This window comes from Canis lupus, chromosome 11, assembly GCF_011100685.1.
Source record: "Canis lupus familiaris isolate Mischka breed German Shepherd chromosome 11, alternate assembly UU_Cfam_GSD_1.0, whole genome shotgun sequence".
Classification (NCBI taxonomy): Eukaryota; Metazoa; Chordata; class Mammalia; order Carnivora; family Canidae; genus Canis; species Canis lupus.
The window spans coordinates 50,782,817-50,799,627 of record NC_049232.1 but is presented as its reverse complement, the minus strand read 5'-3'; the positions used below and the strand labels follow the sequence as shown (position 1 = coordinate 50,799,627).

Sequence of the window (16,811 nt, the reverse complement as noted above, 5' to 3'; positions counted from 1 at the left end):
GAAAAAAAGCAGTCAACATGCTGCAAAGTATTAGTTAGGGCTCAAATCCATCATTCAAAAGAAACATTTTATCAAATTTAAGACACTGATGTTGGCATTCAAAAAAATTTTATTAGAAAATTTCAATGAAGGGACCTCTGAGTGGCACAGCGGTTGAGCATCTGCCTTTGGCTCAGGGCATGATCCCGGGCAAGGGGACTGAGTCCCACATCAGGCTTCCTGCGAGGAGCCTGTTTCTCCTTCTGTCTGTGTCTCTGCCTTTCTCTATGTCTCTCATAAATAAATAAATAAAATCTTTAAAAAAAAAAAAGATTTCAATGGAAGGTTCTCCCACAACTAGGTCTTCATAGCCACCTGGCTGACGGGAACTTAATTTAAGATTTCACAGATTTTAATACACATCCCAATTTCCAACAAATTAAAAACTAAAAAAAAAAAACCACACACACAAAAAAAAACATCTTGGAATCAACTTAACAGGGTAAAAGAATATTCTAGGGACGCCTGGGTGGCTCAGCAGTTAAGCGTCTGCCTTTGGCTCAGAGTGTGATCCTGGAGTCCCAGGATCGAGTCCCACATCCGGCTCCCTGCATGGAGCCTGCTTCTCCCTCTACTTATGTCTCTGCCTGTGTGTGTGTGTGTGTGTGTGTGTGTGTGTGTATGTGTGTGTCTCATGAATAAACAAATAAAATATTTAAAAAGAATATTCTATAAAATACTGAGGCACTATACTTTTGCCATGGGGGAGCAGTGGGGGAACACTAAAACTATATCTACAGTAGTACCCCAAACTACTGGATATTAACTATGTTTCCATTTACAGTGTTGCCTTAGTTCACTCAGCACTCAAGACAAGTTTAGCTTCCAGAAAAGGTTACAGCTAAGAGTGCTAGGGGGCATTCTTAAAGTGACTGAGGAAAAATTAAGAAATAAGATAGGTTTGGGGCACCTGGGTGGCTCAGTGGTTGAGTTTCTGCCTTTGGCTCAGGTCATGATCACAGGGTCCTAGGATCCAGTACTGAATCTGGCTCCCCACAGGGAGCCGGCTTCTCCCTCTCCTATGTCTCTCCCTCTCTGTCTTTCATGAATAAATAAAATCTTTAAAAAAAAAAAAAAAGAAGAAGAAGAAGATAGGTTTAATCGACAGGCTCATTATACAATTAAAAAAATTTTTTTATCTTTTTTTTAAGATTTTATTTATTCAGGAGAGACTGAGAGAGAGAGAGAGAGAGAGAGAGAGAGACCGAGATACAGGCAGAGGGAGAAGAAGCATGCAGGGAGCCTGACATGGGACTCGATCCCAGGTCTCCAGGATCAGGCCCTGGGCCAAAGGCAGCGCCAAACCAGTGAGCTACCCAGGCTGCCCCTGTTTTCTTGTTTTGTTTTGTTTTGTTTTTTAAAGAAGCACTACTTTATAATTTGCCTGTCCAAATTCTTTAAAACAGGAATTATTTTTTTTTTCTTCTACACAGGCACAAAATTACGTATTTGGTTTTTGTTTTGTTTTTTTTTTTTCCAAAACTGGGATCATTCATTTGGTACAATTTAGTAACTTGCTTTTTAAAAAGCTAACACTGAAAAAAATAAAAAAATAAAAAAATAAAAAGTTAACACTGAAAAAAAAAAAGAAAATAAAAAGAAAATAAAAAGTAAAAAGTTAACACTGGGCACGCCTGGGTGGCTCAGTGGTTGAGCATTTGCCTTTGGCTCAGGGTGTGATCCTGGAATCCCGGGATCAAGTCCCACATCAGGCTCCTTGCATGGAGCCTGCTTCTCTCCCTCTGCCTATGCCTCTGCCTCTTTCCCAGTATCTCTCATGAATAAACAGTCTTTTAAAAAAATAAATAAATAAAAATAAAAAGTTAACACTGAGGGGCACCTGGGTGGCTCATTTTAACTTCTGCCTTCAGCTCAAGTCAGGATCCCAGGGTCCTGGGATCAACCCTACATCAGGCTCCCTGCTCCATGAGGAGCCTGCTTCTCCCTGTCCCACTGCCTGCTGCTCCCCCTGCTTGTGTTCTCTGTCAAATAAATATTTTAAAAATCATTTTTAGGGACGCCTGGGTGGCTCAGCAGTTGAGCATCTGCCTTTGGTTCAGGGTGTGATCCTGGAGTCCCGGGATGGAGTCCCACATCAGGCTTCCTGCATGGAGCCTGCTTCTCTCAGCCTGTGTCTCTGCCTCTCTTTGTGTGTGTCTCTCATGAATAAATAGGATCTTAAAAAAAAAAAAGAAAATTTAAGATTTTTAAAAGGTAACACTGAGGGATCCCTGGGTGGCGCAGCGGTTTAGCGCCTGCCTTTGGCCCAGGGCGCGATCCTGGAGACCCGGGATCGAATCCCACATCGGGCTCCTAGTGCATGGAGCCTGCTTCTCCCTCTGCCTATGTCTCTGCCTCTCTCTCTCTCTCTGTGACTATCATAAATAAATTTTAAAAAAAATCTTTAAAAAAAAAAAAGGTAACACTGAATCACAAGCATTAATGTTAACATTTTCCATTACATGAAATTACCATAACTTATCTTTTGTTGGATACTTAATGTTGTCCTAATTTTCAATAATGTCGTTATCAATAATGTACTAAATGTATACTAATATACTTCCCCTAGCAGAGTACACAATGTCTTTGTACAGTCGTTGACCACACTCCTGTTTGCAGAGAGAGAGCAGCACTGGAAAAGTTACACCATGTAACTCAGGTGTCTTTTATTCACATAAAACAGGAATTCTTAACCTGTCAGAGGGTCAGTAAACCCTCTGAAAAGGTATACAAACTAGTTCACATGTACCAATGTTTTCCCAAAGAAAACTGTTTCTCAAAAGGATCCATATAGGGGTGTCTGGGTGGCTCAGTCAGTTAAGCATCTGTCTCTTGGTTTTGGCTCAGGTCATGATCCCAGAGTGCTGGGATGGAGCCCAGGCGTCAGGCTCCCTAGAGCCAGCTTCTCCCTCTCCCTCTGCTTGCTGCTCCCCCTGCTTGTGCTCTCTATAAAATAAAATAAAATAAAATAAAATAAAATAAAATAAAATAAAATATAAAATATAAAATATAAAATATAAAATATAAAATATAAAATAAAATAAAATTTAAATTTAAAAGATCCACATAATAAAAAGACTAAGAATTACTTTTTTTAAAAAGATTTTATTTATTTATTCATGAGACACACAGAGAGGCAGAGGGGAGCCTGATGCAGTACTTGATCCCAGGACCCTGGGATCACAATCTGAGCCAAAGGCAGATGCTCAACCACTGAGCCACTCAGGTGCCTCTAAGAATCACTTTCTTTTCTTTTTTTTTTTTTTTTTTTAAGATTTTATTTATTTATTCATGACAGACACAGAGAGGCAGAGACACAGGCAGAGGGAGAAGCAGGCTCCACGCAGGGAGCCCGACGTGGGACAGGATCCGGGTCTCCAGGATCACACCCTGTGCCGAAGGCGGGGCCAAACCGCAGGGCCACCGGGGCTGCCCTAAGAAACACTTTCATAAAATAATTGTTTCAACTACATATTAGGAATTAAGAGTCACAAAACACAGTATGTCATAATATTAAGGACACTGCCAGGCCCAAATGTTAAATTTCGCAGGGTTTTGTTTTTGTTTTTTGAGAGGGGGCAAGAAATAGATTTATTTATTCCAGAATAAATGAAAATAATATGTATCTGTTAGTTTTACAAATTATTAAATGGTTTTTTTAAAAGATTTTATTTATCTGAGTGAGCAAGAGAAAGAGCTCAAGCAGCGGGGAGGGAAGAGGGAGAAACAGACTCCCCACTGAGCAGAAGATTTGATCCCAGGACCCTGGGATTATGACCTGAGCTGAAGGCACTTAACCGACCGAGCCACCCAGGCGCCCCTGAAAAGTTTCTTTATCAGACTTACATTTTGATTTCTATTAAAGAAGCTGATTATGGAAAACTTTTAGTATATGACAAATACTTTTCTAAATTATCAGTTTGAAGTTTTCCAAAAATGGAAGAACCTATATTTATTTCACTTTCTCAATACAATTATTGAATAAAGGGACAGCTGGGTGGCTCAGCGGTTAGTGCCTGCCTTCCGCCCAGCCCAGGGTGTGATTCCACGGTTCCGGGATGGAGTCCCACATCAGGCTCCCTGCATGGAGTCTGCTTCTCTCTCTGCTTGTGTCTCCGCCTCTCTATCTTTCATGAATATATAAATAAAATCTTAAAAATATATATATATTGAATAAAAACAAAAACTACAAAAAGTTAACTGCAATATTTTAAGTTTTCTGTATCATTTAAACTTTTATACTATGAACATTATGAAAAAGACACTTTTTCTTTCAAAGTAATCTCTCCACCCAACATGGGCCTCGAACTCACCACTCTGAAATCAAGAGTCACATGCTCTACCGACTGTGCCAGCCACGAACCCCTAAGCACTCTCTTTTTTCTGATCTCTAGACTCCACCCTACCACGCTTTCAGATAAATAATGCAGGAGGAGTTCCAAAGAACCTCCCAAAGAGATTCTCTTCTATACCTAAGCAGCCATACTGTTATAATCATTAGCAGGAGTTATTTGAAAAGATAGTGCTTTTTATTTTTTTTTTATATTTTATTTATTTATTCATGATAGACACGGAGAGAGGCAGAGAAGCAGGCAGAGGGAGAAGCAGGCTCGCTAAACCGCTGAGCCACCCAGGGATCCCCAAGATAGTGCTTTAAAAAAAAAAAAAAAGATTTTATTTATGTATTCATGAGAGACACAGAGAGAGAGGTAGAGACACAGGCAGAGGGAGAAGCAGGCTCCATCCAGGGAGCCCGACGTGGGACTAGATCCCAGGTCTCCAGGATCACACCCTGGGCTGAAGGCGGCGCTAAACCGCTGAGGCACCTGGGCTGCCCAAGATAGTGCTTTTTAAATGAATGGAGTGAATTTGTTAAAAGTTATCATTAACTGCTCACTTGATCAACAATTCATTCGTCCAATAACATAATAAAATTCCAACTCGCTCCACAGTAGCAAAATTAAATTCAGAGGTGTTCTCTATTCCAAGTCATCTCATACTTTGCGTTTTGTAACAATTGACCCCTAGAGGAAAAGTAGAAGCAACAAAGATGTTTCACTCAGCAAGTCCAAAAGATCAAGAAACTGGACAAAAACCAAAGCCAAAAAAAGATTTTATAAAAAAAAATTTTTAAAAAAAGATTTTATGATATCCAGAAAAACAGGCACAAGAAACTACCTTTACCCGTCATACATGCTACCCATCTTAGCCCCATAGCTAAGAAACACAGACTTGAAATACTTAAAAAACAAAGGTTATGATGAACTGAAAAAAATTTGTGAAATACAGGTCTCACCAATCTCTACCACAACGGATGCCATAGTTAAAACAGCCTGGAGCCAAGGATTTCATGTAAAGAAAGATCAGTAAGAAACCTATTAATATGTGAAAGTTAAAGGAGTAACATGAAAAATTCAGTCCCACTGCCTTCAGGAACTATTATGCAAAACAGAGGAAACAATTTAACTTGAAAATAAATTATACTAAATATTCAAAAACTATCATTTGATATGGTAGAACAGTGGTGGAAAAAGGTCTGTGCCAACTTTTAACTGCAGCTGTAGTGGAACACACTAAAAGCCTTGTTTTATGACAAAAGCAGTGAAATAAAAAAAAACAATGGTTTTAGACCTACCACCAGTGTTAACTACTCATGACCATAAATTTGCCTTTTTCTAACAAAAGACTTTTGGGATAAAAAGCCATCTAACAAGGAATAAAACAAAATGACAGAATTTTTATACAACAGTAAATCCTAAGAATTTTCATGTTTTTAAATGTCACAATTAAAGGTAAAAAGATTAAGAAATCTAAAATATACATTGAAATTCAACCATCTTTTCTTAATACGACAGAAATTACAAAACATTTAACTGAAATCAATGTTTGCCATAGTAGGGAATCCTCTTCCCATAGTACTTATTTCAAACACAGAGGATTCTCCACAATCCTTTTCCTGCTACTTAAGCAAAAATATTACAATTTGCAACTATTAATTCCTTTGACACTGCTTTTTTTTTTAAAAAAACAGTGAGGTGGAAGTATTCTAATTAGTACCCATTCACCTTGACTATTAATTGTCCCAACTAATACTTTACGGGAATTAAACTTTGTCACTTAAGTTAGCCAGTAGACACATTAATATCTTCTTCACTTTGTCACTAATAACTTTGCCTTAGTAGCTGCATCTAAAAGGTATAGTTTATGGTGACCACAAGAGATTAAGCACATAGTTAGTAAAAGTACTGCTCTTACACAATATTCTAAAAATGTGCTTTTACTAGGTATTCACAGACTACCACAAGCGTGACTATTAAACATCAACCCCCACCCCCGTCAATTCTTCACATTTTTACAAAGTTGACCCAATTTCAAAGCTGACACTGAAGGTTCTCTACCTTTAGAAGGATAGAAAAAAGTAATTGGGTAGTTCCTAAAAATGTACATCATGACTACGTGACTAAGATATTCATTTAAAACTTATGCCAAGATAGCCCCTCCCTTCAAAACAAAGATTGACTCACTGCTCTATTTTACTTAATTTTGGAAATAAAATTAAATGGATTCCCTAGCACTTATTTCCTGTCTCTGCCTCCACCACTTAAAGCATTCTACCTTCAATCTATGACTTGTCCCTACAAAATTGGTAAAGTAAAAACAAAAACAAACTCAATATTGCCAAGTTATCTTAGAATTTAAAAAAAGGGGGGGGGAATAAAAAAAAAAAAAAGAAAACCACTGGATTCAGGAACAATCACTGTTCCAAAATCAGGAGGGGGACTAAGGATCAGTCCCTCTCAGTGAAACCAACTCACCTCAGATGATACTTTTCATCTGTGAGACCACCCCATTTGCTAGAGCTAACCACCTGAATAAAAACGTTTCAATTCTGTCTCCCTGAGGTGGGAAACTCGCAACCTCCCTACAGAACACGTTCCACGGTCTGCAGATATTTCTACATTGGGGGGGGGGGGGGAGCCAGTAAAGTTGGTGGCAGGGTGAGGACAAAGGGCATTTTGAAATACCACTGAAGTAAACAGAGAAAGAGAACAGAAAGGAGGCTAAATTAGCGTTCCCTCAAGTAGATAATGGGATGAAAACGCAGGCATCCTTGTTTACCACCCCTAGGGTCCTATTCATTACCGCCCACTGGAATGCGAAGTTGGAACTACCACCACGCAAGAAGCCCATCACATCCTCAAAGTGTCAGGTCACTAGAGAGCCTTTGTGATGACAGGTTAATACCCTTCCCCCACCCTCACCCCCCAAAAAAAGAAAGGTTCAATCCAATAAGTGCAGGTCACTCTGCCCTCTGGGGCAGTTCCAGCCGGCGCGGTGACGGTTCTGATGGGCATACGAGAGGGGAAAGACCACCTTTCTTTCCCACACACCCTCCTCAGCTGGGAAAACAAAACAAAGACAGCCCTCCTCCTCCGGTAGCCACTACCCTAGCCAGAGAGGCTTTCCTATTTCCCGGTGCAGTCTGGCCTCCAGCCCCCGCCCCCATGACAAAGAAAAGGCACTTGGTGAGCAAGGCCTTCCTGCTTCCACGGATGGGGGGAGGGGGCTGCCGAGGTGAGGAGCCCCCTATACACACTCGCGCTCACTCTTGGCCCAGGAAGCGGCGGGGAGCGGAGGCCTCCGCCCGGGGAAGCATGGCCTGGGAGGGGGCAGGGGTACCTTGAAGTAGCCGCCTTCGTAGAGGGTGTTGGGGGGTCCGAAGATGGCAACCTCCCAGTTGTAGAGGTCGGACTCATCCACCAGGGTGATCCGGAAGCCTTCCACCGGCTCCTCCTGCAGGGATTTCAGCTCGAGCATCAGGGCCTTCTGCGAGCTGGTCATCTGCTGCTGGGCCATCGCGGCGGCGCCGGGCCGGAGCCCCAGTCCTCTCGCACCGGCCGGGCCGGACGAGGCCCCTCCCCTGCGCTCGCCCTCCGCCGGGCCGCACCGGGCCCCTGTCTTCACACACCCCGCGGGCCGGACCAGGCCCCAGACGGCCCGTGGGCCGGCCCGGGTCCTCCTCACACACGACGCGGGCCGGGCCTTTTTCCTCACACTCGGGCCAGGTGGGGGGAGGGGCTGAGGGAGTTAGGGGAATTCGCTCCCGGTCCCGGGCCTCCCCCCCCCGGAGGGGGCCTCAACTTGGCTGGGGGGGGGAGAGGGGGTGGAAGCGGAGGAGAGCGGCGAAGGGCCGGCGATGGTGAGGGGAGGGGGCCGAGCCGGCCCGGGAGCGCCGCGCTCGCTCGCCCTCTCGTTCTCCTCAGGGGCTGCCGGGGCCGAAGGGCGCGCGGGGCCGGAGGGCGGGGGGAGCGCGGCGCGCTGGGGTCTCGCGGCGGCGACGGCGACGGCGGCGGCGGCGGCGGCGGCGGCGGCGGCGACGGCTGCGCGGGGGGAGGGGCGACGACGGAGGAGGAGGAGAAGAGCGAGAGCGCCTCGCGCCGCGGGAGCGACGGAGCCAAGAAGAAGGAGGGAGGGAGAGCGGGAGGAGGGGCGCGCGCCGGGAGGGAGGGCGGCTCTCGGAGGCGGGCGGCCAGACGCGCGTGCGCACGCCCCTCCCTCCGCCGCCCTCCTCTCCCTCCGCTCCCTCCCCCGCCCTCCTCCTCTCACTTCCCCGCCTCCTCCCTGCCGCCCGGCGCGGTGGCGGCGCTTTGTGACGCCGACGCGTGTCCCCCGCCCTTAAAGGGCCAAGCTGCTGTGAGGGCCGAGGGTAGTCGCGGGGGATGCCCTTGGCCCAAAAATGACAGTTGTGCCGCTGGGCGCCGCGGTTCCTAGGGAGCTCCGGGGAACGGGACCACTGGCCCTAGAGCTGTCGGCGCCTTCCCTTTTCCTCTCCCCATGTGTAGCCACAGGCTTCGGCAGCCATCCTCCGTCGAACCCTGGTCCTCTGCAGGCCTCTCCCCGTGACACAAAGTCCTTGCCCCGGCCCTGCACTTAATAGGTCCTTGCCAAGAATACGCTGAGCTAGTAAGTCTTATCGGTGGGGACAAGTGTCCCGACATATCTTGTTTACATATCAAGCCCATGTGTCCTTGGAGGGCAGTGTGCCACCCCGGGGGGGGGGGGGGGGGGGGGGGGGGGGGGGGGGGGGGGAGCCGATTCCCATCCGAGAAATGGGGAAGGCAGATAGGCCGCTGCTACTTCTCTTCATGACTACGGAAAGGAAGTTGCGGGAAATAAAGAGAGAAGTAATAATGCAGACTAAACCTGGGTTTCTGACGCTTCTCTGTGATTTGGGGCAAGTGCTCTAGCTATCCCTCAGTTATTTGTAAAATGAAGTACTATGGGGGGGGGGGGTTAGGTACCTGGCTGGCTCACTTGGTGGAGCATGTGACCCTTGATCTCGGAATTGTGAGTTCAAGACCCGCCTTGTTGTAGCGATTACTTAAAAATAAAATCTTAGGGATCCCTGGGTGGCACAGCGGTTTGGCGCCTGCCTTTGGCCCAGGGCGCGATCCTGGAGACCCGGGATCGAATCCCACGTCGGGCTCCCGGTGCATGGAGCCTGCTTCTCCCTCTGCCTGGGTCTCTGCCTCTCTCTCTCTCTCTCTGTGACTATCATACATAAATAAAAATAAAAAATAAAATAAAATCTTAAAAGGAAAATATTGTGATTGAACTTTGACCCCCTATAGATCCTTTCAGCTAGACGGTCCAACTAGGAACTGAGGGACTTTTAAGATAATCATAACTTAAGTGAGATACGGAGACAGTCTTAAATCCTCATGATTTTAGGATAGCCCGTTCGTTCTCTTGGGAAGGCATGTCCTATGATAACTGCTGAAACAATTCCTAGTAAAGTCAGGATACTATGAGAGTTCCACACATTTAGAATTTTGAGATCAAAAAGATTCTAAGTTCCAACCCTGGCTCTACCACTTATCCATTCCTTATTCATCAGCTTCTGTAACAAAGGGTTAATTATACCCAACTTAAACTATTGTAAATATTAAATGAGATCATCTGTTTACAGCATTTGACACAATGACTAGCACATGATAAATGATCCATAAATAGGAACTTTAAAGAAAGAAAAAAAATTTAAGGCATAGGTATATTCTGACTACCACCCCCTCTATGGTTCTGACTCCCCTTCCTCCACCATTCAATTTAGGGACAAGAAGATTGCTGACCTGGAAATGTGGGAGATGATGTTGACACCTTTAATAACAAGGATGTGAGTAGACAAATAGGCAGAAAGTTCATCTTCAAAGCATTTCACCCTCATAAACTCATCACAGTCCCACCCTGACCCAGAAGATGGTAAATTCTTAGCCCAATCCACTGGAACAGGTACCTGTCAGCTAGACCAGAAGCTGCTCATAGTAAATATCTGCAATGACTATGGCCCTAATAACCTAAGGTGGTTGGCTAATAAACATATACCCGTCTAGAAGGCTCATAGCCTAATGTGTTAGTTAATAAGATGTGTACTTAAGGTTCTTCATTCTCACCTCAGAGGAACTCTAGAATCTAATGTCTCATGCCTTTTCATCCTAGCAGGTAAGACATTGTTTGTTAGTACGGTGCAACTGTGTCTTATTCATGCCATGGATCCACAGCAACCAGTACATTGTTTGACCCAAAGTAGACACTAAGTAATTGTTCTCATGGGCTTACAGCCAAGAGCAGGAAAACAATCAGTAACAACAACAACAAGTTGAACCTCACCCTCCACCCCCATGTCTAATAGAACCTCTCCAACACATAGTAGGTGCTCAAGATTATAAATTCCATAAGGTTGGCAGGTCTTGTTTATACAAGCTCTTTTTTTATATATACAAGCTACTACAATGTTTGGCATGTTATAGGTATTCAAAATATATTTGTCAGAAGAATGAGTGGCAGAAACAGCTTCCTAGAGCTTTCTCATAGTGTTTTATAATGACAGGTCAATGATTTGACTGATTGGTGCCCTCTGGTGGTAAAGAAAACGGGACACACGCCTTCAGTCTGTATGGCATCACCTGGTGCTCTTCAAGAGAGGGCTCTCTTGAAGAATTCTTTCTTCCAAAGAGAAATGATATGGAAATCTTGAAAGATAAATGAGAGGTAGGGGTATTTGCTTTAGAGTGGTTAATTCTCACCTTATATAATGCCTTTTTTTAGGAGACCAATTTTTTTTTCATTCTATGTATGTTAACACATGGAAGTCAAATAGTGCTCTTAAGGAGCCACAATCTTTCTCTCTCTCTCTCTTTTTTAAAGATTTCACTTATTTATGAAATTATGTTTCCTGAGAAACAGAGAGGGAGAGGCAGAGACACAGGCAGAGGGAGAAGCAGGCTCCATGCAGGGAGCCCGACGTAGGACTCGATCCTGGGGACTCCAGGATCATGGCCTGGGCGGAAGGCGGCGCTAAATTGCTGAGCCACCCAGGCTGCCCAATCTTTCTCAATAATAGCTGACATTTGCTGTGCATCAGTATGTGACAGGCTCTTTACAAGCAGTATCCTATTTAATTCTCAAAAAAATCCATGACATCCATACTAGAACATCTGTTTTCCTGGGTATAATAAGATTTAGAAAGGTTAAGAAGGTTATCAAGGTTATGCAGTAGGTAAATGGTAGAACCCGGAGTTGAACCTTGGCCATCCCACCTAAGTGTAACTGCTCTTTTCTTTTTTTCCAGGATTTCAGAAGTTTATTTATTAGGGAGGGAAGAGGTATAAAGAAACTTCAGTTATCTGATACAAGCTCAGTAGGGGCAGGTCTCTGTCACTATCACACACAAGGAGGGATGAATTGCAAGAGGAGGATTTTCATGATGGAGAGAAAAGAAGATACCCTCTTTGGAATCCAAGTACACTCAGCTAGTATTTTCCATCATTTTGGAACCTAATTTTCCCATGAGACTTCCTAAAGGAAAGAATCAGAATCAACATTTCATGAATAAAATGCCAGAACTACAAAAACTCTTTAAAATTATTTTATCTATCATCCTTATTTTTTATTTAAGGAAGCTAAGAGCCAGAGCATAAAGGGAAGGGCCACATACAAAAGTCAGGTTATTGGATTTCTTACCCAGTTATCCTTCCATGATTCTTTTTTTTTTTTTAGTATTTTTTTTTATTTTTTATTTATTTATGATAGTCACAGAGAGAGAGAGAGAGGGGCAGAGACATAGGCAGAGGGAGAAGCAGGCTCCATGCACCGGGAGCCCGATGTGGGATTCGATCCTGGGTCTCCAGAATCGCGCCCTGGGCCAAAGGCAGGCGCCAAACTGCTGCGCCACCCAGGGATCCCTCCTTCCATGATTCTTTTCTTTGTTTTTTAATTTAAATTCTTTGCCATCATATAACACCCAGTGCTCATCACATCCCGTGTCCTCTTTTCTTTAAAACTATTTTATTTATTTATTCATGAGAGACATAGAGAGTGAGGCAGAGACATAGGCAGGAAGAGAAGCAGGCTCCATGCAGGAAGCCTGATATGGGACTTGATCCCTGGACTCCAGGATCACACTCCAAGCCAAAGGCAAGCAGGCACCCAACCACTGAGCCACCCAGGTGTTCCTCGTGTCCTCTTTAATGCCCGAAGTGTGGCTGTCTTAACCAAAGTACTGTAATATTCCTAAGCTAATATGCCCATAGCAATCCATGCATATCATATCACCTCCATGCTATATTGCAATTATTTGTTTACATCTTTCTCCCAGCCTCTCAGGTGCTCTTAAGAAAGAGCCATTCATTCACTCAACAAATATTTTTTGAGTGCCTGCTAGGTGACAGGCCCTATGCTAAATACCAAGGATACAGTAATGAACGAGTTGGAAATTATTTAGTTATGCCTTCAAGGAGCTTACATTCTAGTTGCTGAGACTTAATCACACAAAAACAAGTAATTACTAGATAAATAATATCATTGCAAGTTTTGGTGAATACTAATGAAGATGATTAAAGTAAGGCCTAAAACTGAAAATGTTGGGGGTGAATGCAATTTTACTTTTTACTATTCTTTTTTTGGGGGGATGAATGCAATTTTTTAAAAGATATTTTATTTATAAAAAAATATTTTATTTATTTATTCATGAGAAACACGGATTGAGAGAGGCAGAGACACAGGCAGAGGGAGAAACACACTCCATGCAGGGAGCTCGATGTGGGACTGGATCCCGGGTCTCCAGGGTCATGCCCTGGGCCGAAGGTGGTGCTAAACCTCTGAGCCACCCGGGCTGCCCAATGAATGCAATTTTTAAAAAGACTTTATTTTATTTATTTTAGAAAGGGGAGTGGGATCCCTGGGTGGCGCAGTGGTTTGGCGCCTGCCTTTGGCCCAGGGCACGATCCTGGAGACTTGGGATCGAATCCCACGTCGGGCTCCCTGCATAGAGCCTGCTTCTCCCTCTGCCTGTGTCTGCCTCTCTCTCTCTCACTGTGTGCCTATCATAAATTAAAAAAAAAAAAAAAAAAAAAGGGGAGTGGGGCAGAGGGAGAGAGAGAATTTTAAGCAGGCTTCACGCCCACCACGGAGCCCATAACAAGGCTTGATCTCGCAACCGTGAGATCATGACCTGAGCGAAAATCAACAGATACTTAACTGAGTATTAGTATGAGCCACCTATGTGTCCCTTAAAATTTTATTTTTAAGTAATCTCTACACCCAACATTGGCTCAAACTCACAACCTCCGAGATCAAAAGTTGCCAGCTCTACCGACTGAGCAACCAGGTACACCAGGGGTAAAGGCAAATTTTAAATGAAGGTAGAACAAGGACAGAATAAACCTTTGTGAGATTACATTTAAATGAATACGAGAGCCAATGGCCTCCATGTGCCCATCCTCTGCCCCAGATGGTGGGTTATACAGAAATTATGTGGTTGTGGGGGGGGGGGGGTCATGCTGCCCCCCACCAGGCCCACTGGTCATGGGGAGCAGGGAATCTTAGTGTATTTTGATTTGTTTGTTTAAGAAAAAACCCAAAATCAATAGAATGAGTTTGTCTGGTCGGTTGGTTTTGTTTTTGTTTTTGTTTTTTTTCTTTCTTTTTTTTTAAATGAGTCAATAGCAACATCCAGTTCTCACCAGGCTCCCTCTACCTGCACTTGCAGTGGTGGCAAGCAGGTTCCTGGAGTTGAGGCTGCAGCTCAGGGTGAAATGGGGCCAGATGTGGGTTTCCAGCCTTGCTTGGCCCCAGGGTTGGCAACCGGATCCTGGGGCAACCCATCTGGTCTCCTGAATAAAAGTCAAAAGCTGCATTTTTTTTTTAATTGCATAGAGGGCCAGCCTATAAAACGTGAGGGCAAGAACACAATTCCTGATTTCTGGCTTGTGATCATCATGTCTTTTTTTTTTTCTTTTTTTCTTTTTTAAAGATTTTATTTATCCATTCATGAGAGACACAGGGAGAGGCAGAGACATAGGCAGAAGGAGAAGCAGGCTCCATGCAGGGAGCCCGATGTGGGACTCAATCCCAGGACCCAGGAACGACACCCCAAGCCAAAGGCAGATGCTCAACCACTGAGTCACCCAGGCGCTCCATCATCATGTCCTATTTATCTCTCTATTCTTGACACTGAGCATAGTGCTTGCCATTTCTTAAGTGTCACTCAGTATGGAATGAGTGGTTGACTTATCTCTCTAATCTTCAGTGCTTGATCATACTTCAACAGTGCTGCTTCCTCTTCTCCGTCAATGCAAAGTCAAATTATACTTCAAGACTTAGCGCAAATCCATCTCCTCTAGGAAATCTTGTTTAGCAAAACATTCTCCAGCCATGAAGAAGGAAATCCTGCCATTTGTGACAATATTGATGAACATTGACAGCATTAAGCTAAGTGCAATAAGTCAGAGAAAGACAAATGCTGAATCATCTTACTTATATGTGGAATCTAAAAAAGCCAAACTTGGGACGCCTGGGTGGCTCTGCAGTCGGGCATCTGCATTCAGCTCACGGCGTGATCCCAGAGTCCCAGTATCGAGTCCCACATCGGGCTCCCTGAATGGAGCCTGCTTCTCCCTCTGCCTGTGTCTCTACCTCTGTGTGTGTGTGTGTGTCTCTCTCATGAATAAATAAAATCTTAAAAAAAATTAAAAAGCCAAACTTATAGAAACAGAGTGAATTGTGGTTGTCTCTCTCTGTGTCTCTCTCATGAATAAATAAATAAAATCTTAAAAAAAATAAAAAAGCCAAACTTATAGAAACAGAGTAGATTGTGGTTGCCAGGTGATAGTATGGGAAATGAGGAGATATTGGTTAAAGGATACAGACTTCCAGTTATAAGAGAAATAAGTTCCTGGGGATCTAATGTACAGCACGGTGACTATAGTTAACAATACTGTATTGAAGGACACCTGGGTGGCTCAGCAGTTTAGCATCTGCCTTCGGCCCAGCGCATGATCCTGGAGTCCCTGGGATCGAGTCCCACATCAGGCTCCCTGCATAGGGCCTGCTTCTCCCTCTGCCTGTGTCTCTATGTCTCTCATGAATAAATAAATAAAAATCTTTAAAAAAAAAAAGAAAGGTGCTAAGAGAATAGATCTTAAATGTTCTTACCATAACAATAACAACATATGGTAATTATGTGAAGTGAAGGATGTATTAAATGTGTTAACTAACCTTATTGTAGTAATCATTTTGCAACATATACATGTAACAAATTATCACATTGTATACCTTAAACTTTAGGTTATACAATAATTATATCTCAATAAAGCTGGGGAAAAAATCAAAACACTGAGCAAAAAGGGCAGCAAGTTCAAAGGCCCAGGACATAAAAGCAAGATAGTAGAGAAAATCTAAGTAGTTCAATATAGCGAGGGCATAAAGTTTGACAGAAACAATGGTAAGAGACAAGGCTGGAAGGTTGACATTGGCTTCATTAATTCTTTTATTCATTCAGTAAGCATTTATTGAGTATGTACAGTGTGCTAGGCATTGGCTATGTAGACCTGGTCCTTGTTTTCATGGATTTACAGTCAAGGAAAAAAAGACAATTGATAAACAATCAAAGCTTATTTTTTAAAAAAGGAAATAAATGGAATGATAAGGGAAAATATATTTCAGTTTAGAGGATCAGGGAAAGCCTAACTACACAGGTGATACTTATCCTGAGAACTGAAGGATGAAAAAGAGAAAAAGTCATGAAAAAGCATTCTAGACAGAGCAAACAGCTTAGATCCAGTTTATATCTCTTTTTTTAAAAAAATGATTTTATTTACTTACTTGAGGAGGAATGAGAGAGAGAAGGAGAAAGAGAGAGAGAATGCACAGAGGGAGAAGGAGAAGCAGACTTCCCTGCTGAGCAGGAAGCTTGATGCTGGGCTCAATTCCAAGACCCTGGGATCATTTTTAAAGATTTTATTTATTTATTCATCACACACACACACACACAGATAGACAGAGACACAGAGGGAGAAGCAGGCTCCATGTAGGGAGCCTGACGGGGGACTGGATCCCAGGTCTCCAGGATCAGGCCCTGGGCCAAAGGTGGCACCAAACCACTGAGCCACCCGGGCTGGCCTTATTTTATTTTTTAAATTCTGGCAACCATGTGGAAAGGGATCAAAGGACAAGACCACCCTTGTGAAAAATTCCTTTAAAAGGTATTGCATGAAAAAAAAAATAAAAGGTATTGCATGGATTAATCTGTGCAAATGCAAGTCAGGATAGTAGGTACTGTTGGAGCATAATGATTAGATGGCAAAATGAAGAGAAATTCTAAAGTTTCAAGAAATGTTCTGTTTCTTTTCTGGGAGCTGGTTACATGGGTATATTTGGTTTATGAATATTCAAGCTGTACCCTTATGTAATTTTCGTGTATGTATATATATGTA

The 16,811-nt window shown here is 43.4% G+C and overlaps 1 protein-coding gene and 1 long non-coding RNA gene across 3 annotated transcripts in view; one reads left to right on the top strand and one right to left on the bottom strand.

The window, feature by feature from the left end:
- UBE2R2 (ubiquitin conjugating enzyme E2 R2) overlaps positions 1–8,293 on the bottom strand; it is a 123,545-nt gene extending 115,252 nt beyond the window's left edge. The window contains exon 1 of the mRNA XM_038552623.1: positions 7,720–8,293. Coding sequence (XP_038408551.1) covers positions 7,720–7,896 — 177 coding nt within the window. The 5' untranslated portion in view covers positions 7,897–8,293. The remainder of the gene's footprint in view (positions 1–7,719) is intronic.
- LOC106559490 lies at positions 7,302–11,801 on the top strand. 2 transcript variants are annotated; one of them, XR_005366925.1, is made up of 4 exons: positions 7,302–7,565; positions 10,151–10,213; positions 10,928–11,088; positions 11,669–11,801. It is a non-coding gene; the product is annotated as an uncharacterized LOC106559490 (long non-coding RNA). The 2 variants fall into 2 exon arrangements; XR_005366926.1 differs by lacking the exon at positions 7,302–7,565 and adding an exon at positions 8,710–9,003.
- The last annotated feature ends 5,010 nt before the right edge of the window (positions 11,802–16,811 follow it).